Source organism: Tinamus guttatus, unplaced genomic scaffold (genome assembly GCF_059628265.1).
Source record: "Tinamus guttatus ecotype Peru unplaced genomic scaffold, ASM5962826v1 Tinamus_guttatus_pri_ptg000079l, whole genome shotgun sequence".
Taxonomy (NCBI): Eukaryota; Metazoa; Chordata; class Aves; order Tinamiformes; family Tinamidae; genus Tinamus; species Tinamus guttatus.
Window position 1 is genome coordinate 2,455,984 of NW_028288613.1, and position 21,938 is coordinate 2,477,921.

Below are 21,938 nucleotides of genomic sequence, written 5' to 3' on the forward strand. Positions count from 1 at the left end.
CCTCCCAGCACAGCTTTATCCGTGGCTAATGGAGACAGCCCTGCAGGTGTCTGCTCGGAGCCGTAGCCAGTGGGTCTCCTTCCCATCCCATCTCCAGCTCCAGTCTTGTTTTGTTGGAGTGCTTGAAATGGCCTGTTGGAGTGCTTGAAATGTTGGCAGCGACCCGAATGTGTTGTGAAATATCCTCCTGGGAAACAAACATAGGGACTAAGGAGCCCGAGCAAAAGACCCTTTAAAAATAGTATTTTTGCAACAATTATTGAGTGAAAATAAAAGCTGGGACTTCAAATTAGAAAGAAGAGATTAAATTCTACTAGGGGGACTGATTAATTTTTGGAACAGTCAAATCAGTGAGGTAGATGCTCCTCCTCTTGGGTATTTCAAATCTAAGTACCTTGGAGGCTTCTCTATGAGATAGGCACTTTATAGTGGGTCATAAACTGGAAAATAGTGGACAAGAGTTTTTCTGGATAAGAGATTAGACTGGACCTTATCTTCTAACATATAAAATGTGTAGGGATGAGCAATCTGACCACACAAAGATTTCCAAGATTTCTCCCATCACAGAAGTTACATGGTATCAGAATGTGTCTGCTTTAGGAAAGGCAATGGCAGGAACCAGGTGCTCCCAGACCCCTAGTTCTGCTGCCAGGGTAGGAATAACCCCCTTTCAAGCTATCTCTTCCTCTCAGGCATGGGTTTAATCAGGCTCAAGGTGGGGATAGTTTCCTCTCCTCTCCTTGAGCTAATTGCAGCATTTTCCCTTTGCTGTGTCATGTGTTTTTATGGCCACATAGCACTGCCTTTTGCAACAGGATTTATTCTGGTTTCGCATTGTGCTGAACTAGACTTTAAAAGGGCTTTCTTCAAAAGTGTTTTCTTTGGCTCCAGCTCTTGGGCTTTCACTAAAATCATGTGGGCTCCTGTAAGAAAAGCTCCCCAGCTGGCCTGCATCTTTCTTAATAGATCTGGCATTTTCTGCAAGTTTCTGTGTCCTAGGAGGCTTCTCAAGAGGGACATAATCTAGAAATTGCCCCAAAAGGAGGAGTTGTCTGTTGTTTATTACTCAGCAATGCCAAGAAAGACAAATATCTGTGGAAAACGCACATGCCGGGGCCCTCCAATTAGCATGCTGATCAAGCACATCTGTTCTGCTGTCCCTCATCAACATGCAGGGCACACCTCCCCCTAAAACAGCGGCAATTATTAAGAACACCTTGTAGGAGGTGAAAGTTCTGATGTGTTCTTGTTCCAGGTGCGAAACCGGCTCCCGGGATCTGCTTTGAGAGGGTCAACTCGGCGGGAGATCCCTACGGCAACTGCGGCAAGGACTCCAAGGGCTCCTTTGCCAAGTGCGAGCCCAGGTAGGGCCCTTCTCCACAGACCCGGGAGAGCGGGGAGAGGGGGCTGGCAGCATCTGCGGTTATTGAACTAATTTCTGGTTTTGCTTATTTCCTTCAGAGATGCTAAATGTGGAAAAATTCAGTGTCAAGGGGGAGCAAACCGACCTGTAATTGGTACCAATGCTGTTTCCATAGAAACTAATATCCCGCTTCAGGAAGGTGGAAAGATCCTGTGCCGCGGTACCCACGTGTACCTAGGGGATGATATGCCGGATCCCGGGCTCGTGCTGTCAGGAACCAAGTGCGCAGATGGAAAAGTAAGGCTGCAAAATGTGCCCAGCCGTGCGAGCATCCCCAGCCTGCTGCTGCAAAGTGCTTTGCAGTGGCAAAACGGAACGTAGTTTTGCTTTGGGATTTCTGGTTTTTTAGAGAATTAGAGGGTGGTTGTTGTTCCTTGTGCTTGCGGAGTCAGGTCTTTACTGCCTTCCTTTGGCTGCTGTTTTGAAGTGGTCTTGCTGGTGCAAGACAAGTCGCTTGTGTTTATATGTGATTTGATGGGACAGCCCCACATCATCCATCCGTGTTGGATAGAGGCTTTCTGCCAAATGAGTACAGCAGAATACATTGCAGGGTAATTAACGAAACTGGAACGAGTTCAGCATTTTCCATGGTGGAAGTGAGACCTAGGGATTAGCACTGAATCGGCCCATATGCTGAGGTTTCAGGGTTCAACATTTAAATTTCCCCATATGATTTCCCCTGAACCCTCTAACTGCCCTTTGCACCACTTGTAGTGAGTGCTGCTCTCAGGGTTTCAGATCAGCGACGAGATCTTGCAGTTTGAAAAGATAATCCAGGTACTTAAAATTTGGAGTAGCTGGAGATGAAATCAGGTGAGGAGATTGGAGCAAACAGAAGGGAAATAGCAATTTTCAGCAATTACTCTTTCATGCTGTGAAAACTGAGCAACTTATTGCCACAAAATGTTGCTGATGTCAAAAGTTTGAGCGTGTTCAAAAGGAAGGGGAAAGTTTCACAAGGGGAAACCCTGCAAGAGCTGTGGGCTGAGGCTCAGCAGATCCTTGGGCTGCAGCTTGCCCTGCACTTCTTATGTTTTCATGCAGCTGCTTCTGCACTCATGACTGGCTGGTGGCTTAGTCTCAACTGGCTTCTTGTTATAATAGGAAATGCAAAATTTGAGATTTTGGGGGCATTTTCATGCAAGTGTTTATGGCGTTTCTTGGTAGATTTGCAAACTTCTCCCCAGCTTTGCTCTAGATTTGGGAACTGATTATGATCCGCCCCCACCACTTCCAATTGCAGGAAGAGCTATCAGGGTAAGAACTATGAGAAAATATAGTGTCCAGCGGATTGATGTTCAGCCATCAAAACTGATCTTAGTGCTGTCCTATTTTTGCAAGCATTGTAAAATGTCTGGTTTGAGAATAACCCAAATTGCGTATGGGTGTCCTGGGATTTTTATTTGGAGCAGAGAGATGGGTTTGCAGGAGGCAGGAACGGATGGGAGGCCACAAGCTGCCCCAGGGAAGAAGGTTTCTTTCCAAACCCTCCATGTCTTGCTGGCAAAGCAAGGAAAAAATAGTGCTGTGATAATTTGTGGTAAATTCATTAAGCCTCTGATTTTCCTGAATGCTTTTGAATTATGTTGGATTAGTACACTGCATTGAGAACAGGTTGAAAACATGTTCCTAATGCAGTGGCAATCCTGTTACAAGAAAACAACCCTTATAACATTTCTAAAGCAATCTATTATAAAAGAGTCTATGAAATGTCTTTTCAAAGAAACTTCAACACTGGAGAAGCACCCCATTATGTTTTACTAATGAGTATTTAATCTTTCTAATCTATCTAATCATACACATACCCACTATAGAATATGCAGGCTAATACTTAGGAAATTGTATGTTTTACTTGGAGGACATTAGTGCATTTGTATTATGGATTAAGAATATGAATTTAAATATTCTTGAGTTTTCTAAGCCGCAGATACCCCATTTGCAATGCAGCCATTTCAATGTGATCAGGATCCTGCGTGCTGACGCTCTGAATGGTGAATGCGGCTGCAATCAGCCCGTATTCTCTCCGTGCATGCATGTTGATGCCAATTCACTCCAATTTCCTCCCATTTTTCCTTCTCCCCAGGGGATAAGTGCCCTGATTAAGCATCCCTGTCCTCTCCTTCAACACTTTTTCCAGCTTAATGCTAATTATTGTGACTGACACTTAGTATTACTGAACTGAGCTGCAGTTAAATGGGAGCAAATTTTGCACTGTTTTTACCTTTGTGTGGGGTAGCTGATTTTTTTTTTTGGTCAGCAAAGGCTAGTAATTGTCATTTTAGACCTATTTTTTTTTTTTGTCAAATTTTAGTAGGGTAACTTCTCATCACTGATAGCCTCATCAGTCATTTTGATGTCATCAGTCAGTTTGATAGCTCTACTAGCTGGCACTTATCTTGTGTTAGCCCAGATTTCAGTCACATTGGCAGAGTAAAGTAATGACTGGAAAACAACAGAAAAAAGATCCTTAGCTTTTGATTACTTTGCACATAGTATTTGCTTATTTCCTGTAAGACTGTACCGTTATGTAAGGCTGGCTTATATTTGACATCAAAAAATAATTTAGCCTGGGAAGGCTGCCTGTTGGAGTGGTCTCGCCTTTCCCGAAGGACACAAACGAGCCCGTATGTCCTGATGACCTCTGGAAAACACTCAGGTTGTCCCGGGTTCAGGGGCTGTACTAGTGTAAATCACTGCTGGGCTCTTGCTAAAGCCAGAACGGTGCTGACTTACAGACCCGAGCCTGTCCAGGAGCCACCTGCTCCTTGTGAGGACACAAATGCAGCCAGAGCTAGAAAAAAAACACCGGGAATTTTTAATTGCCTATAAAATAAAATAGGAAAGCGTGCTGGGAAGGGCTGGGGCTCCGTGGGAGCAGCAGCAGCTCCAGCGCCCGTTAAAACTCTTCTCTGTGCCCTGTTTTGCAGATTTGTCTTAATCGCCGATGCCAGAACACGAGTGTTTTTGGTGTGCATAAATGTGTGACGAAGTGCCACGGGCGCGGGGTAAGTGTGCAGCATCGCCTTGCCTTTCCAGCTGGTCAGAAACCCTTGGTCAGGACAAGAAACCGCGTGCGATGGCTTTGGGATCTGTTCTTCTCTGTCATAGATCAGTGGCAGTCATTGCAATACTTCTTTCCTCGCATATTTTAATTTTCAGTGTCCCTTTGTATGAATCGCAAGAAGCGAAGTTATTTAACAAAGGAATATTTATCAGGTAGTAATTATCTTTTTTTAATTAACAATATGTGATAAAAAAGAATTTTGTTATTTAAAGTCTAACCTTCATGAAGAACTTTCATTAACATTTCATACAGGACCATTTTGTATGGGCCCAGCAGAGTTAAAATATGCACATGAATTGAGAAAGTTCAAACAAGCATTTCCAAAAGTATGAAAGTAAAAGGATATTCCATAGTTCTGTGGTATGAAAGTCCCATGGGATGAAAAATGGGATGAAACCTATATATTTTGAAATATATAGGTTGAAACCTTATATTTTGGAAGTGTTAATTATTTAAAACTATGCCTTATTAACCTTAGTTTTTCTGATGACCCATTTGCTTTGGTCAAAGGCTGTGCCAGCCATAATGAAAGGTACATATGAAACTCGGTCTTCTCCTGGGAAGGGCTTTTTACTGATCCATTTTTCATCTTGCACAACTAGACCAAGACTAAGCTAAGCAAAAGGTGTTTTAATTAATCCTGTGCAATCATCCTGTGCAGTTTTACCATGGCCATGGTAAAGTGAGCAGTGATGGTCGGTGGCAGCACAGCCTAAAGGGGACCGCATTCACAACCAGCTGTGAGCCCTAAACCTTCCTTTAAATAAAATATACATCAGTTGAAGATATTTCTCGTGTGTTTGTTCTCGAAGGTCTGCAACAACAAGAAGAACTGTCACTGTGAGGCTGACTGGGCCCCGCCGCACTGCGACAAGCCAGGGTTTGGGGGCAGCCTGGACAGCGGGCCCGTCAGGCAGGCAGGTGAGCGGCAACCCGTGCTTCCACCGTGACAAAAAGGGAAAACACAAAGGGGCTCAGTAAGGAGCGTGGAAGTAAGCCAGCAAATCTGGTGGCTTCTTTCAAATGCACTGACACCAACTTGAAAACCTTTTTTTTTTCCTCTCTTAGATATATGAGTTTAGTAGGCCTGAATTATGTAGGAAATAGTCTTGATCTAAATAGAGGACGAGGAGTTAACACCCATAGTTGTTATATTTTATTGTCCTGGCAGGTATGTGTCATAACATTAGGTAAATCTAGAGCGTTATCCCAAGTATTCTACGCTGAGCACCTCTTAATGGCATTATCTCCTGTACACACAGCCTGTTTCCTACAGTTGTGTGCCCACTGAAAATCACACCATGCAATGACTACAAATGCCAGAGCTTGGCATACACGTGCCCTACTGTTACTTTGAAAACCAGGACTATATTTGATAGTGTGCTGTCTTCTTCCATCCTGTATCACCATACCCGATTTCTGACCATACCAGATTAAAACTGTATTGCATAGATAGTTTTTACACACTTTCCCAAAGCTTCCCTCTGTATGAGAGTAGCAGTGCAGTGAACTGCAATGCTGAACCTCCTGTATCACCATCGTGTCCACAGCGACACTTGCTTTAGGTGGCACTGGTGAAAGACCTTTTATAAATAGCTATTTACCAGCTGGTAGGAAAGCAAAAAGCTGCTCAGGAATTGAGCAAGGGTGAGTGCATGCACGTTAAATGTTTTATTTTAGGAGTTGCTCTAAAGCACTAGAGCCCTTTCTCAGTTTACCTTGTACCCATGTGCTAGGGAACTGCAGAGCATAGCATTAAAATGTGCCACATTGGTCTTCTCCAGCTGGAATTGTCTAGGTAATAATAAATAATGTGTTTTGCAAGCTCACACTTCAATATTACAGAACACTTTTTCTAAGCTATTTTTAAAACAGCGTGGTAGCTTTACCAGCTATCTAAACAGACAGTGCCACATTCGATAATACTGGAAATAAATACAGAAATTAGCAGCTTCAGTAGCTAATTTTCCCTGCCTTATGGATTTAAATATGACTACTTGTGGTGTTTGGATTATGATCTATTTTGCACATCCCTATTCTGCACATGAAACTGCAGAAGGATTAGCTCAATAAAACACACTTGCCTCAGTCACACATGGCACATGGCTGCATTCGTATTTAGTGACTGATTTCACCCAGCTGATTTCCAGCAGCTCTGTTTGACACTCTACATCTTTCTTAATAAGAAGCCTAAATATTTAATTGTTAGGTAAAGACAAATTAATCTCAGTGGCATAATCTTAGTTAAATAATTGTGCTAATCATTTAGGATGGTGGGGGATTTACTAGTTACTATTTGCTGCTGTGCGCCAGCATCAGGCTGGACGAGGAGTGCCAGGTGGCTGAAGAATTGAAGACTTGTGGTAAAGAAATACTAGTTTATTGGTCTCTAATATGTGGTTTACTCACTTGCCTGGGTTTCTAACTGCAACTTCTAACTTTTATTATTATTATTTTTTTTTTTTTCAGATAACAAGAGTGTAACGATAGGGGTGCTGATAACGATCCTGTGCCTTGTTTTTGCTGGGTCCATCATGTACCTGAAAAGGAAGACTTTCATGAGATTGCTGTTTACAAGTAAAAAGACAACAATAGAGAAACTAAGGTACGATCATTTTCTTTAATTATATTCTAACATAGATGACTAGAAAGCTGTAAAGAAGACAGCTCTCACCTCAGTCATGCATCACAGAGCTGTGCAGATATGATGAGTTACAAAGAGGGAGTCTTAATGAAAGCAGTCACTGAATTTTAGCAGCAATGGATTTCTGATTTAGATTAATTTCATTGATTGTCAATAAATAATGCACTTTTTGACAATGTAGCTCTTTCCTTTTCTGATAAGAAATTAAAAAGTAAAGGAAGTATTGCCTGTATCCCCTTTGCTTGGAATAGTTTCATTATATGGTATGGCCTTTTATCTAAACTCAGTCGAGTGAACTGAAACTTCCATATTTGAGGTCATTACTGTTTAAATGTTAGATTCATTAGAATAGTCTCTTGGGTGTTACGAAGCTGCATTTCCACAGATTGCAAAAGCTAATTTTACAGACTAGTGGTTTCAAAAAAATCAATATTTATTTTTTTTCTGGCAGAGTGCTAGACAATTTTTACTTTGCTTGTTTACTATAGAAAGTCAGAAAGCCCTTGCAGAATCTCATTCTGAAGAGAGGCTACTGTTTAAAACAATATTATAAAGCAGAATGTTGCATTCAATAAATGTATACTGTACTGCAGGTCTGTGACTCCAGCAAGACCTTCCAATTCATCTGAGCCTAATCACATTCACTCCACATCTCTCGGTAAAAATCTGATCTGGAAGCCTCAAAACACAAACATGCAGAAGGTGAGTCCCTAAATTCATATAAAAAGAGCCCATTACATATTTTCAGTATCAATAAAGTAATTTATTGTAATACAATTATTACATGATCTCAATATCAAATAGAATTGCAAATGTGTAAAATGGGAGAAGGTGTCGGATTTAAAATCCATTAATGATTTCCAAGTTTGGGATAGGTGGAGATGTCATGCACAGAAAAGAGAGTTTACCTTGAGCTACAGCAGGCAGCTTACACTAGACAACTGCATCTAAACAGGGGTGGATTGTGCTTCAGTAGGACTCTGCAAGCTGTTAATTGCTTTCGTCTTGAAAGAGGAGGTGTTGAAAGTGGATTAAAGCAGAGCAGAAAAGAAAGGGAGTGAAAAAAGCATCTATTAAAGCAATAATGTTGAAATTTTTCACTCTTCTTTGGGGCCGGGTGCTTTTTCCAGAGAGACGGTCCCAGGCGGCTGCTCCCGTACCAGGTCGTGGACATCAGCAGCCCCGTGAAGACGCAGGATCTGCCGCAGACGCCGCAGCGAGTCCTGCCGCCCCTTCCGCAGCCCCCCACGGTGCCCGAGAGGCCCTTGCCAGCCCACCCGTCTCCTCGGTTTGCCCAGGTACCCACTGCTTTCCTTCTAGCTCCTCTTCTCCTCTGTTGAACATTTGGTGTTTGAACATGTGCGTTTGGTGACTAGGAACTAAGTTTGTTCTTGTCTGTCGTACTGGCCTTTCTCCATAGTATTTCCTGTGAGCCTGGAATGATATCAGCAATGTAATGTAGGTAATTTAACAAAGATGACCTAAGTTCCCCTTTGCAGGTGCTTTGCCCAAGATGAAGAGGTTCACTGCCTTGATCTGGCTCTGTTCTGCTCAGTGTATACATTTATTTCTTCATTTTAGAGTATAGATCTGAAGAGCAAACGTGCACGTGCCCACACGAGTCCACGCAGACATGCCTCTGGTTGCAAAGTTTAAATTGAGCACGGGACATTTTCATAATGAGATATTCTGTGTAGAGGCAGTTGTCTTTACTAAATCTTCTCTTCTCTTGTTTTTGTTTGCATTTGTAGCTTGACCATGTTTTAGTAAAGCAGCAGTGGGTCACGCATCCATCTATTTCTGTTTTATAGACATTGGACTATTTTAGATATAACGCAAGATTATAAATAAGGGCATGTCATTATCACTACTGTCTTAAATGAGCAGCATATTGGTTTGCTTGCACATGCCACAAAGAGCTGCACCCCAAGGGGCTGTGGCCATCCACAGGGCTAGGACATCTCAGGGCAGAGTGCCACCTTCACCCAGCAGTCTTGTGCCTGACACACTCCCAGGGGTTGATAGGAGGATATGACTGTGAGGAATGTTGCTGAAATGCGGCGCTTTGAAAGGTGCCTGTGAAAACACAGCAAAACACAAAAACAAAAAAGGCAGAGATGGTGCTGAGCTGCCCTGACAGTGAGCGTACGTATTATGACAGCAGAGGAAGGATGTCTAGTTTTAGTCAAAACTAAGTCTGAACATTGCATCACGTAGGTGAGATCAACTTTTGTAAGTGTGGAGAGTTTACTATCTGCATTCAAATTATTTAAACTTTGCCTTTTTCCCTTTTCCATCTTGCCAGTTATTAATTTTCCATTTTAGGGAAATTGGAAATACTGATTCTTTCCAAAATGAGTTTTATAGGAAATCTGTTACCTTTGCCTTTAACTGGTTTCATTATTTTTTTTTCTTGCTTTCCTTAAAACATTTTGCGTATTCCACACTGCATATTCCAAGCAACTTTAATGGTTGCTTAATTACTATTATACTACTATTAAATGGTTCTTAAAGAGAAGAAGAAAAAAGGGAAAAGTATTCTTCCCCCCCAGGAACGTACCAGCTGATACCACCTCCCGCTAGCAGAAGGTAGATGAAGAAAAGGTTTTTCAAGAACACGATTCTGTTTTTCACTCTGGTGCCTCTGTATCTGCCCGGCCTGTCCCTGCATGCGACAGCAGCCCGATGCTCTGCTGCAAGTCCTAGCCCAAAGTGCCTGCCCCTTCCAGGCCCACATAAAGTGGCAATTGGAGTACCAGACCCCCAGTACTGTCACTGCCAGAGAGGGACAGAGCTGAAACTGCCAAAAAGCCTTCCAGCCTAACAGGTCAACTTAATTGTGGCTGTTATATAGTCAAGCAAAAGTCTGGTATTTCCAGGTTTCAACAGAAGCAGGGCAAACAGGGGATCCACTCTAGTGAGCTGCTGTTAGTGAATAAGCAGCAGTAGCTGCTTTTGAAATTATGCCCATAATGTCAGTTCAAGATGGTGAGAAATAGCTACTTTTTATACTGTAGGAACACAAAAAAATACTGTATTGGCAGAAAAACTCTTCTTCACAACTTAGCTATTTTACCCCACCACCTCAACCTCACCCCCCCTCTCAAAAAGCTTGGTAAATTACTTTTAGAATAGTTTTGGTCTAATTTATACGGATACTGCTTAAAGTATTGCCTCAACTCTAATCTCTTGGATCTAAATTCACTAGGTCATCTACAGAAAGCACTTTAAAAATCATTGCTACACTCTTAATGTCATCCAGATGCTGGATACTGCAGAACAGTGCTGAGCAAGTGTCTGAACCCTGCACTGCTGCGAGTCCCACGTCTGCCTCTTGCAGCTTCCCCGGTCAGAGAGGGCTGTTTAAACCCAACCTACTCACCCATGGGCACTTCCATAGTGCAGGCTGCAATCCTTGTACTGATATTCTGAAATAATAGCTAAGCACATGCAAATCCCTTGCAGAATGAATGTCGTTCCATCCCCAGGTAACTAAGACACCACTGGCATTGCAGACATAAAAACTCATCTTTCTTTTCCCTTCTAGTGGCTGTTGAGACAGTGATGAAGGGATTATTGGTTTACTATATATTGCCCTTTCAGATGCAAGTCAAACAGTTAGAGGTAGCAAATAAAGTGTTGTCAAGTTTAATATTAAACAATCTTTTGACTGACAAACAGCTTCTTCTTTCAGCTGTGCTTCCAAAGCAAACGGATAGTAAGGGCTGATTCACAGTCAATATAAATCAGCACCACTGAAATCAGTGGAGCGCTGCAAGTTTATACTGAGCAGGGTTTCTGCCTGTGCAGTCTGATTTAATCACTTTTACTTGCTTTACTTTTACTGTTTATATTCAACTGCAGCCTCCCGTCATCTTATCACTAAAATATATCTCGTATTTTACAGGTTCTCTTCATCATGGGGAAAAAGCGCTTGATATTTTTCACTTTTCCCTAGTGCAGTTGAGCTGTGTTCACCTTCTGCTCCTTCTGCCACAGTAATTCCTGTTAATTGCTGTCCTTTGAGGGGTGCTACATCCCCTCAGACTGGCATCCCTCACAAAGGGCTGGCACAAGGAACCCTGTTCAATCCCTCTCCTGGTAGTGAGGGAGATGCCCCTTCTTGCCCAGTGCATTTCAGGCAAGAACCTTTTTGAGGTGCCTACACAAAACATCCCTGTGAAGCAAACTAAATCATGATATACCTGATGTTTTTGCAGCAGCTCCATATTAAGAGAATTATGCTTTTTTCTCCAGCACAGCTGTAAGAAGAGCTAAAGGCCAACAATGAAAAGGCTACTTGTCTGAATACAGAGTCTGGGTGCACTGAATGCAAAGTTACTGATACAAATTTGGGCAATGACATCTGGAGAGATGGTGGGGGGGAAGAGGTAGTTTGAAATCTAGAAGCTTCTTGTATGGAAGCCTTCATCAAAATACCTTGATAGTCAGTCTGCATTTCCTTATTGCAAGAGCAGCTGTTGGCCATGAGAAGGAAGGAAACAGGAGCGCTCAAAAGGAGGAATGTGTTCCGAAAGGGTCTGCTGTCTTCAGGAGGAATCCAGAGAATGGGCTGCTGGCTTCACTAGGGCATCCAGGGCTTCCTCAGCTAAATTATTCACCTCTTGTTTGTCTTTAGTCAACTTGACTATTAGCCTGCCATAACATTATTAGGAAAAAGAAAGTTAGTCTTTTTCTATTTTTAGAGTTCAAACGGCAGAGAGATCGGAAGTTTCTGGATAAATCAGGTAGTCTACAAGACTTGAGCAAGTCACCAAATTGTTCCCAGTTCTTCGTAATGAATTTTTTTCCACAGTATTGGCATAGTGATCAAATATTACAGCAGGGAGTTAGAAGGCAGCTTAATTATCTCCATACAGAAATTTTTAATACAGAAGCTGATTTTCTGGGGCAAAATATCCTACTCGAATCAACCATGTAGTTAGATAAAACTCAGGTTTAATGAAAATATACTTAGTCTTTCTCTTTCTAGAATATCTTTTGAAAATTGGATTCTTGCTCCTTTTCCAAACAGTAGCTTCTTTTGTATTAGCTGGCATAGACACGTCTTTCTTCCTACTTGTCGCTGTCTTTTCTAAGATCAGTAGAACTTTGTTAACAGTTTGCAATGTTTCAAGGGCCACACAGATCAGACATCAGCTCATGCCCGACAGCAGATGACTTCTGTTCTTTATTAATGAATCACTTCATTCCACAGAATGAAAGCGCAGCTGCATCTCTAAAAAAATTTCACAAATACTCTCAGTGCAAACCAGGCTCAAGCAGTTTGGTTTAATGGTCATCTGTGTTTGCATTTTCAGGTTTCCAAGTTTGGATTTCCAAGTTTCTATAAAATTGCAAAAGCAATTTTATATACTCAGTTTGTGCTTTTCTTCATTTACCACCAAATAACCAGTAACAGAGATGCACCCAATATTTCCGAAATAAAGAAAAGAATCAACATCCCTAAAATAGGCCCTTATTAAAAAATACATTAAGGTTTACTCTTTTTAAAGGTGTCCGGCCACAACTACAGGGAACTTCTTTGACATAGCTCAGTGTGATAAATGATAAATGTGTTATTTCCGTTAATAAATGTGATAAATGTGTTATTTCAGTTATAAATGTGACCTTATGTCCCTGGCAGGAAAGCCACAAGCCCAGCCCTCCGCGGAAGCCTCTACCCGCAGACCCCCTGAGCAGGGGCCGTCGCAGCAGCGCGCGGCCCCGGGCGCCTCCGCTCGCTCCCGTGAGGTGAGTTCTCCTAAGCAAAACCTGCGCCTTGATTTGAAGCAGGTTCTTCGAGGAGAGGCCTTAAATGTCTGCCAGCAGATCAGCTATATTTGGGGAAAAAGCAGCATCCTTTAAACTTGAAAATTTTAGGAATTCAAGCTAGAATTTAGGTTCTCTCCTTCACTTACATAGCCATATTCCCATGCTGTTGTCAGCCAGTAGGTACCAAATGCTTTTGCAGCCAGGGAAACCACAGCTTGGTTTTCAGGTTTCTGTCATCAATTTGATTATGTGCAAATTCTCTGATGTCTTACAAAGGCTGAGCTTACGGTACAATGGAGGGAGAGTTTCTCTGCTTTTTCCAGCCCACATATTCCCTGAAGCTTAGGGGGGCATAATATTGATTAGGCAGCTAGCTATCCTTTTGTCAAATTTAGTTTTTTTTAAAAAAAAAAAAAAAAAATCAAAATCAACAAACCACTGAACCAAAACTGACACATGGGTAGGGGCAGGCAGGTAGAGCTATATTAGCCTTATTTCTTTAGCAAAACAGATTAAAAATAATGAGCTTTATTCTAATTCCATGTACATAAAGAGATTAGGCTGTAACTACTGCTGAGAGCTACACAGCAAACATTTTCTGTTTACTCCTAAAAAATACGCAGTATTGGATCGATTCTCAGTGAGAGTATATCAGCATAATTGCACTACCTTCCACAAAACTATGAGGATTTATGCTAGATACAAAACTTTGGCTCTAAGCAACTAACTGGCTTTATGTTTACACAAAGTGCTCAATAAATACAATTCCTTGCAAAAGAAAGGAGTTAATAAGCACCATTTTTCAAGAGAAACAAAAGTCTTTGAGAAAAAGGCTCCGTTACTCAGGGGATCCACAGAATTCGAGTGTCTGAAAATCAACCACCAATAAAAGCTGTTTTCTTTCCACACACTTCACCATGGAAGAACATCAATTTATAACATCTGAAAACATAACCCACAGTATTCAGAACGCACAAGCTGGACACGTTCAAAAAGAGATGATTAAAAAGTCAATCTTGAAGTGGAGTAACAATTCCCCACTGGAGGAGAAGACTATAAAAACATAATCAAGATGGATCTACAGGCTCAGGTTCTCTCCACAATGCAGGCAAGACTCTCTAGTCTCTGTCTATACATGGATTATTTCACCAAATCAAAAATGTTTTAATGACAGGCATTGCTTAGAAAGATTTTTTGCCATTCCATTATGTTTCAGTGTTATCAGAAAACAATCCATTTGGTAATGGATTACAGAAAATAGCATCACACACAAATGTAGCATACTAAAGAGTATGAGGAATGTAGAAATCTTATTATATTAAAAATAATGTATGTGCATATGTATGTGTGTCTATATATGGATACATATATAGCAGAATGCATAGTTAATAAAATGGATAGGGAACTAAGGAAGCGAGGTAAATAAATTTAAATAGTAATAACATAGACTTTCACTAAAGTAGTTCCAAAATATATGCAAGAATCTTTGAAGAATTTGTGGCTTTTTTAATACAAAATATGACCACTAAAGAGAAATGCTGTCAATCAGTGTAATCCAGATGCTTTAAAAATCAACTTGTCATATAATTTTTGTCATATGAAGTTGTGTACAGTCCCTCAATAAATACACACACGAGACAAACATTTAGTTAGCTATTGATCATGGTGCAGACTGCAGTTCTCAGGAGCACAAAATGGTCTAATATTCCTTTTGCAACTTCTTTTGTGATACCTCTTTGGATACCCAGCTGACTGAACAATAACATATAGTCATGTTGTTGTACAACAATCTTGAATCGTGAAGAACTGCCACTTTATTGAGAAACGGCTGATACCAAGTTAGACGATTATCTGCTGACTCTCTTTAGTAGCTGATTATCATTCCCCACTTCCTTTAACTGGGTATTTCATATGCTGAGACTTGGTAAAATTCATTTTTCCAGGACACTACCAGTAAGAAGCTCATTCTTATTGAACTACCTCATTTCCAATTACACTGCAAACAAATATCTAATCTTTGAAGAGTTCCTCGTATGATTCCATGCATTTCTGGGTGTATCTGAAGTTTGGACTTTGCTGTTGGCTCAACTGCAGTACTGTTAGCTGTTGTTTACACTGCGATTCCAATTGTTTTAAAACACCAAGATTGGGAAGGCATTCTTATTTTCTTATCCAATGGTCTTCAGTTTCCCTTGAAAACCAAATGAGCTCCAAGGAAGACAGGAGTAGTATTTCAGGCTCCAGGAATTCCACTACTGAGGCACTTCAGAAAAAAATTGAAAGTAAAAAAGTGAGTTAATTTTTTTTAATGCTTTTAGTAAAAACAACCACAAGCGTGAACCTTTGAACAAGTGCCTTACTATGAATTATATAAGCTCAAATTGCGTATGCCATGTGGTAGCAAGCTGGCTTTAAACTGCTTTAAACTGACTGCTGCTCTGAAAGATTAAGCAGCATTTTTGAAGGGCTGCAAACCTGATGAGCACCTGTCAAAGTGCAGAGTTTAGAGAGCTGAAACACTGAGCGTGTCATTCTGCTGGCCAGACAGCAATTAACAGAGGACCTGACACATCTGAGAGCAGCAAAGGCAGCCTTTGCTACCGCTTGAAACGTTTAAATAACAATTTGCTGTTTTCTTTCTTTCCAACAGACCTGCTCCTAAACATCCCCCCCAGGTACCCAGGCCCAGCAACACTGCTGATGTGAAATGACTCGAAAACCTGACACCTTTATTTTAAAAAGTGAAGACAGAAGTTTGCACTATCTTTAAACTCCAGCTGGAGTTCACTTTTATGACAATACTTAGAATTTTTAATGTTTAAAACAGCATAATTTTTAAGAATTCTGAGCTACTGCCTTTGGTGCTGTGCTGTGCTATGGTGCTCTGTATACTTGCTCAGGTACTTGTAAATTATTAATTTATGTTGAATATTTATTACAGTGCAGTGCACTGTAGTAGATATTTTTACCATAGCTGAGCTTTCCTAAGAAGGAAGCCTTTTTTTTTTTTTCTCTAATATTTTAGTGAACTTGAATAATTATACTCTATTGGTCCTATGTAGAGTGTATAGTTTTGACCTATTCTTTATGAAGTACTGATACTCATGGATAAATCAAATGTAGAAACACCATCTCAGTAGTTTATAGAAAACTTCTGGATAAGTGCATCAGGTAAAACATATTTTTGGGAACGTAGTGAAATGCCCAATATCTGCACATGTATTAACCACAGTGACACGTGGCACCAGCACTCAGACTGTAGTTTCCATTTTCATGTTACTGTTTGAAATGGTCATGAAATATGTGCTGAAAGATTCATTTTTTATTGTTCATTTCTGGCAAGTTCTCTTACTGAAGAAGTACTGTATATCATAAGAAGTGTTTTGTAACCTCATTTTCCTCAAACACACCACGGTTAATACGTATTAATGCAGATATGGGGCCTGCAAGTGCCATTCCATTTTGGATGCATTGGGAATTACAAGCAGTCTATACTGTATCAGGTTGTACCATCTCACTATGCTGGACAGCTATACAACATGTATAGCCAAGGGTTACAAAGAATTACACCTTAAAAATCAACTCTTATTTCTTTTGCCTCATCGCTCTGCTTGTCAACTGTATTCTGCATAGTTACTACTGTTGTGTATTTAACTTCTCAAATATTGTTCTGGGATTTTTACATTTTCGATCAAAATACATACTTTAGTAGATGGATATTTTAAGATGCAGGAGGAAAATCTCCATCACTTTTTACTATATATTCTACATCCTGTTTCTTCTGTTCCTTCTCTGTAGCACTGCTGAATAAAGTCATTTCATATATGCTGTAATAAAAACAATTTTCAAATATCCATTGAAATAGAAGGATCAGGAACTATGGCCTTACATAGGTTAGTTTCCTAATTGTTTGTAGTTTTTTCTTTAAGCAAAAATAAAAGCATTGATAGAAACTTGGATCTCTTTTCAGTAAGTGTAATTGTATTTAGTTTTCCTACGAATATAGCAGTCATGTTTTTATGGATAAAGTGAATAAACCAAAATAAACCATACTTTAGTTTGTTACTTAATAGCAAAATAAAACAAAATTGAAACTTGTTTCACAAAGCAACCATAACAGAAACACCAGCGTGTTTTGTACTGTATGGATAGTTATTACAATAGTAGGATGTTGATTCATCCTTGGCTTGGCAATGCAGTTGAAACCAAACTTTCCAGGTGCTATGAGAACATTTATGTGATGCTTTTTAAGTATGTGAGATATTTGCATTTAAAAGATTTTAGCTTCTGTCAACAGTTAACTTTACATGTAAAAGGAGGGGAGCCATCTCAATAAACAGCAGAAAAAAATGATCTCATTTCTTGTGTTTGAAGAGGCCACTTTGAGAATAACAGCTAATTAACACTGCATCCCCCTATCTCTGAAAGGGCCTGTAAGATTCTTACATGAAATTGTTAGTAAAAGAAGAATGTGAAATGAGACGCATCTAAAGCTAGTGCTGTTAAATTCCCCGAGTAAGACTTAGCACAAGTGTTTTAGGGTAGGAAGCAGAAAAGTGGAGCATGACTTTTATTCGGATGTATATTTTATGATATAGCAGTATCCAAATATGGCACTAAAATCCCTATAATTACAAGGAGCCCCTAACCAATATTGCACAGAACATGCAGTCTGGGAACCAAGCACACAGATGCTGCCAAGACCCTGTTGTGCTACAGACCAGTGCCTGTTCTCCACTGCCAAAAGAAGAAACAAAGAAACACCAAAAAACTTCTCCTATAGAGAAAGACAGTCATGTCCTTGATCTGCACTTAGTCTTTTACTAAGTGTCCCCAGTCCCAGCAAAAGGGGCATTTTTGGATTAAACCACCTATATGGTGTCAGCAAGAGGAGTTGATGGTGGCTTCTCCAGCTGGCCCATAGAAGCCCTGAGGCAACACGGCATCATTAACAAAATACCCTTTTGCTGTCTTAAGTCATCTCTCTTCCCAGGGAAAGATCTGAAAAATACATTCAAGCAAGCTGTGAACTAACTACAAAAAACTGCTCAATAAGCAGGAAAGTGTATGTCAAATTTATTAACTATTAACGCTTTTCTAAATTAAACAGCTGCAGCATATTATGCAATGACTTGGAAGGTGGTTTTATAGTTACAAGTGTGAGATTACATGTCTATATTAGCTAATGGAGCTGATTTTTTTTTCTTTTTTTTTTTTTTTTTTAAACCTTTTGGGGAAAAAAAAATTCTAATTCTCTACCTGAAAGAAAACACAAACTTCAAACATGCTGAGAAATGACTACTATTACTTGAAATGAACAGATGGTGATTACTGACACACTACAAGCTGAATTTTATTTTTAAAGCAAAACGGAGGAGGAGGTATGATGTATGGCAGAGCCATAATCTGGCGTCCTTGCAATTAGCAGATATGCTAATTCATTTATACATACTAAGATGTAAAATTCTACAGGCAGAAAAGATCTGTAGCTTTTAGAGACCAAGAACAAAAACCACCCACACAGTTCATTTTTTTGTTTGTTTTTTTTTTCCCCCCAGCATGAGAGTAATAGATGGTGGTGTCAGAGGTGGTTGTTGTTGTTGTATTTTTTTTTTTTTAATATATATGCAAACTTAGTGATTAGACATGCAGATTTCATGCACAATTTAATTGTGAAGACTAGAGGAATCATTTTGCAATCTTAAGGACACTCTTAGCAAGCGAATTGCCACGGGACACATCAGGATGCCAAATTTCCACGTTTGCTCCTCGGCAGTAGCTGCTCATTGCACATACCTGGTATCTGGCTTCCACAAAGTGCCTTCAACAGAGGCTTTAAGGGCTGCCATAACAAATGCAGCTACCTCTGTGCTCAATACTTCAACTTTTAAATTACCTTGAACAAATAAGACGCTTAATCCTTTAAATAATCGTCTGTGGATCGTCTCTTTGTGAGCCCATCCCTACACGTGCCAAGGGCTGCTCCTGCTGCCCTCCTCCCTGCTCGTGCAGCTAATGCAGCTCCTTGGCTGGAGAACTGCCCCTTTCAGAGGGGAGGAAAGGGCACAGAGCAGGGCATAAAAACGCTATTATGCTAATAGACCCACAATTACTAATCCTCATAACGAGAAATGAATAAATATTCCAAAAAAAAAAAAAAAAGGCATATTTATCGTCCTTTTCCTCCATCAAATCTCTCAATGTTAATTTCCCTGGGTTTATTTTTGTTGTTGTTGCTTGTTTTTTTCTGTCATTTATCAGAGAGCGGCTTTTAAGTCCATGCTGCCCCTTTTCAAAGGTATATATTTTTTCCGGGTTTAAGTTCTGATTTTTTTTCTGATCATTTGAGCATGTAACATTTTCTTTTACTAACTTCTAATTATAGTACTTCAAACTGCAATGTAGCAGGAAACAAATTCACTCTCTGCACTATAACTCTATAAACTCAGTAATGCTAAAACTGATTCTACACAGACCATCCGTCCAGACAACTATCCTGCCAGCAGATAAAGCTGCCCCCAGACACCAGCATCCCTTTTCAAAAAACAATGTTAAAGAGAAGCATTAAAATTTAGATACCGAGATAAGCATTTTAAAAGCATGGAATTCAGTTAATGCAGAGGTGGGATCCGCAGCAGCATCATGATGTCAAAGATAAATGTTTCCCTGCCATTTCCCTCTCTTGTTTTTTACTTTTTGCAAATAAGGTGGTGTTCTGGTTTACCCATGCACACTGGTTGCTTTTGGGGCTTTGAAAGGAAAGCAATATGCAGATGTGTCTGGACAAAAAGACAAATGAATTCTCCTCTCTTTACTACATGTCCTACTTTTACATTGCTGAATTTAAATCCTCTGAGTACGACACAACTTTCCTACATAAAAAGTCACCTGTGCACAAGAGAAGCATTAGCATAAGAAAAAATGGAATATTTTTAAATGAAATATTTAGAAGAGACTCATGACTGTGAACAGTCAAAGTAAAAGAAGACACAGAAGTATTTTAGAAACATGTTAAAACAGGATATCTAAAAATACAAAACATTTTCCTTTGAAAAAGTGCTATTGTTAAAAAAAAAAAAAAATCATGTAGCTGTGGTAATTTTAACTCTTTAGTGTGAACTGACTGCTTGGCTCAATACAAACAGACCAGAGTTATATAAACCAGCATACTGTTTTTATGAACCATTCATTTATAATACTTAATGCTTCAACTTGCTAAACTTTTCAGTCTATGTAACAGGTTTTATCAATGTAACAGGTTTTTACTTATGTATGAGTTTCATATAGAATCCTCCATGCAAAGATGCTTCAAGCAAAGACAATCTCGAAATTCAGTAGCTGAAAAACTTGCTTATTGCTAAGTACTATTACTCAATAAATGTGGTGTGTTTGGTTTTGTCTATGTAATTACCTACATTGTAATTACACAGATTGTTAATAAAATGCACACATTTCCTCAACATAAAATATAAAATGCTAAGAGATAAGAGTATTCTTCCTTGTGCAAGTTCTCATTGCTCTTAATAGACATATGAAATAAAAGGATAATACGGAACAAACACCTTTTTTCTGGCATGTATGCTTCATTGCCACGTCACTGCAGTTTCTGCATGCAGATTTTCCCAGGACGCGTTTGAAATTTCCTTCTGTTAAAAAAGGAGATAATTTGCTAAATAAAAATAATAATAAAAGTTAAGCCAGGAATAATACCCTATAAAAAAAATAATAATAAATCAAGTAGATGCATTGGCTGTTCTGCAAACTGAAAACACAGGCAGAGAAAAGCATGTAGTAGAGAGACAGAATAACAAGTGAGTGCCATTAAGTAGAATGTCTAATAGAGTAGCCCTTGTGCAGCTGATTACAGAGCAGGAATTTAATCCTGCAGGAGCAGCTTACCTGTTTGCCACGGACCAGAACTGGCTTTGGGCAGGCAGACTAGACAGGTCACTCCAAGTATTTTAAGTCTATACAATTAAATGGCCCTGCAGGTTCTGCTTTCCAGCTGTGTGTGACCATGCCAGCAGTTTTAGAAAGCTCCCAACTCTGCCCTGCAGCTTCTGGACACTTAGTGTTTGCAGAGGAATCGTTACCTGCAGAGCGTTTTCGCTGTAGAAAATGTAAGCAATGGATACGCATTCCTATTGCTACTTTGAATTATTTATGGATAATTGCAGGGAAAAATAAGCAGAGGATAATGTAATAAACTGGCTAATGTTTTATTTGGAAGAAAGCACTAAATTAAAAAAACTACTTGAATTCTAAATTTTTAACTTGAAACTTGATGTTACCTCATGTAAATACACCTACGTCTTGAAGGCCCTAAAAAGACTTAAAAAATCCCTATTCCCAGGCCTCACATTCCTGACCTCGCTCTCATTCTCCTCACCTATTTCATCTCCTTTTCCTGCTCTTGGATCACTGTCCCGTGTCAAATTGCAGCCCCTGCTCCCTGTCTCAAATTCCATGAAAACTTCCCGATTTCGAAGCCCGCATTACGCAGAAGAGAATAAATAGAAAACGGTTCCACAATTTGTTGTGGCTTCTCCTGATTTTGAAATACTGAGTTGACAGAATACCAGGATATTAATTTCTTTGCAGATACTACCTTGAAATGGAAGGAACAGAAATATTTTCTGATAGAAAAATTTTAGAATTACAGTACATTTTCCTCTGGTAATTTTCTAAACTTATCTATATATAAAAAGCAGAGAGCAAAGTAATATCACAGGGATATTTGACTATATCCTTCAGTAAAGTAAAATGTTCCTGAAATAACCTGAGCACTTTTTTTTCTTGCAAAATATTCAAGTAACTTCTGGATTTTTATTTTTTTATTTATTTACTCTGACTCAATTCTTAACTCTCAGAAGATTGTTTCTACAAATGTATCTGTTGCTCTGGCAACCTGCCTTCATCACAGCTTAAAACAAAGATGCATCAAAGATTGGTGATAAAGACATCTCTTGGAAAAACATAATAAACAAAAAGTAAAAAGAAAGCCACATTGGATTTTTCATTGTCATGAAAGG

The 21,938-nt window shown here is 39.7% G+C and overlaps 2 protein-coding genes across 2 annotated transcripts in view; one reads left to right on the plus strand and one right to left on the minus strand.

The window, feature by feature from the left end:
- ADAM12 (ADAM metallopeptidase domain 12) overlaps nucleotides 1–15,617 on the plus strand; it is a 164,039-nt gene extending 148,422 nt beyond the window's left edge. The window contains exons 16-24 of the mRNA XM_088520011.1: nucleotides 1,256–1,364; nucleotides 1,462–1,660; nucleotides 4,351–4,428; nucleotides 5,300–5,408; nucleotides 6,957–7,092; nucleotides 7,725–7,833; nucleotides 8,262–8,429; nucleotides 12,779–12,885; nucleotides 15,557–15,617. Coding sequence (XP_088376137.1) covers nucleotides 1,256–1,364; nucleotides 1,462–1,660; nucleotides 4,351–4,428; nucleotides 5,300–5,408; nucleotides 6,957–7,092; nucleotides 7,725–7,833; nucleotides 8,262–8,429; nucleotides 12,779–12,885; nucleotides 15,557–15,617 — 1,076 coding nt within the window. The remainder of the gene's footprint in view (nucleotides 1–1,255; nucleotides 1,365–1,461; nucleotides 1,661–4,350; nucleotides 4,429–5,299; nucleotides 5,409–6,956; nucleotides 7,093–7,724; nucleotides 7,834–8,261; nucleotides 8,430–12,778; nucleotides 12,886–15,556) is intronic.
- A 2,160-nt stretch (nucleotides 15,618–17,777) lies between these two features.
- The window catches only part of LOC148595647 (uncharacterized), a 28,305-nt gene continuing 24,144 nt past the window's right edge, over nucleotides 17,778–21,938 (minus strand). The window contains exon 4 of the mRNA XM_088520012.1: nucleotides 17,778–17,907. Coding sequence (XP_088376138.1) covers nucleotides 17,778–17,907 — 130 coding nt within the window. The remainder of the gene's footprint in view (nucleotides 17,908–21,938) is intronic.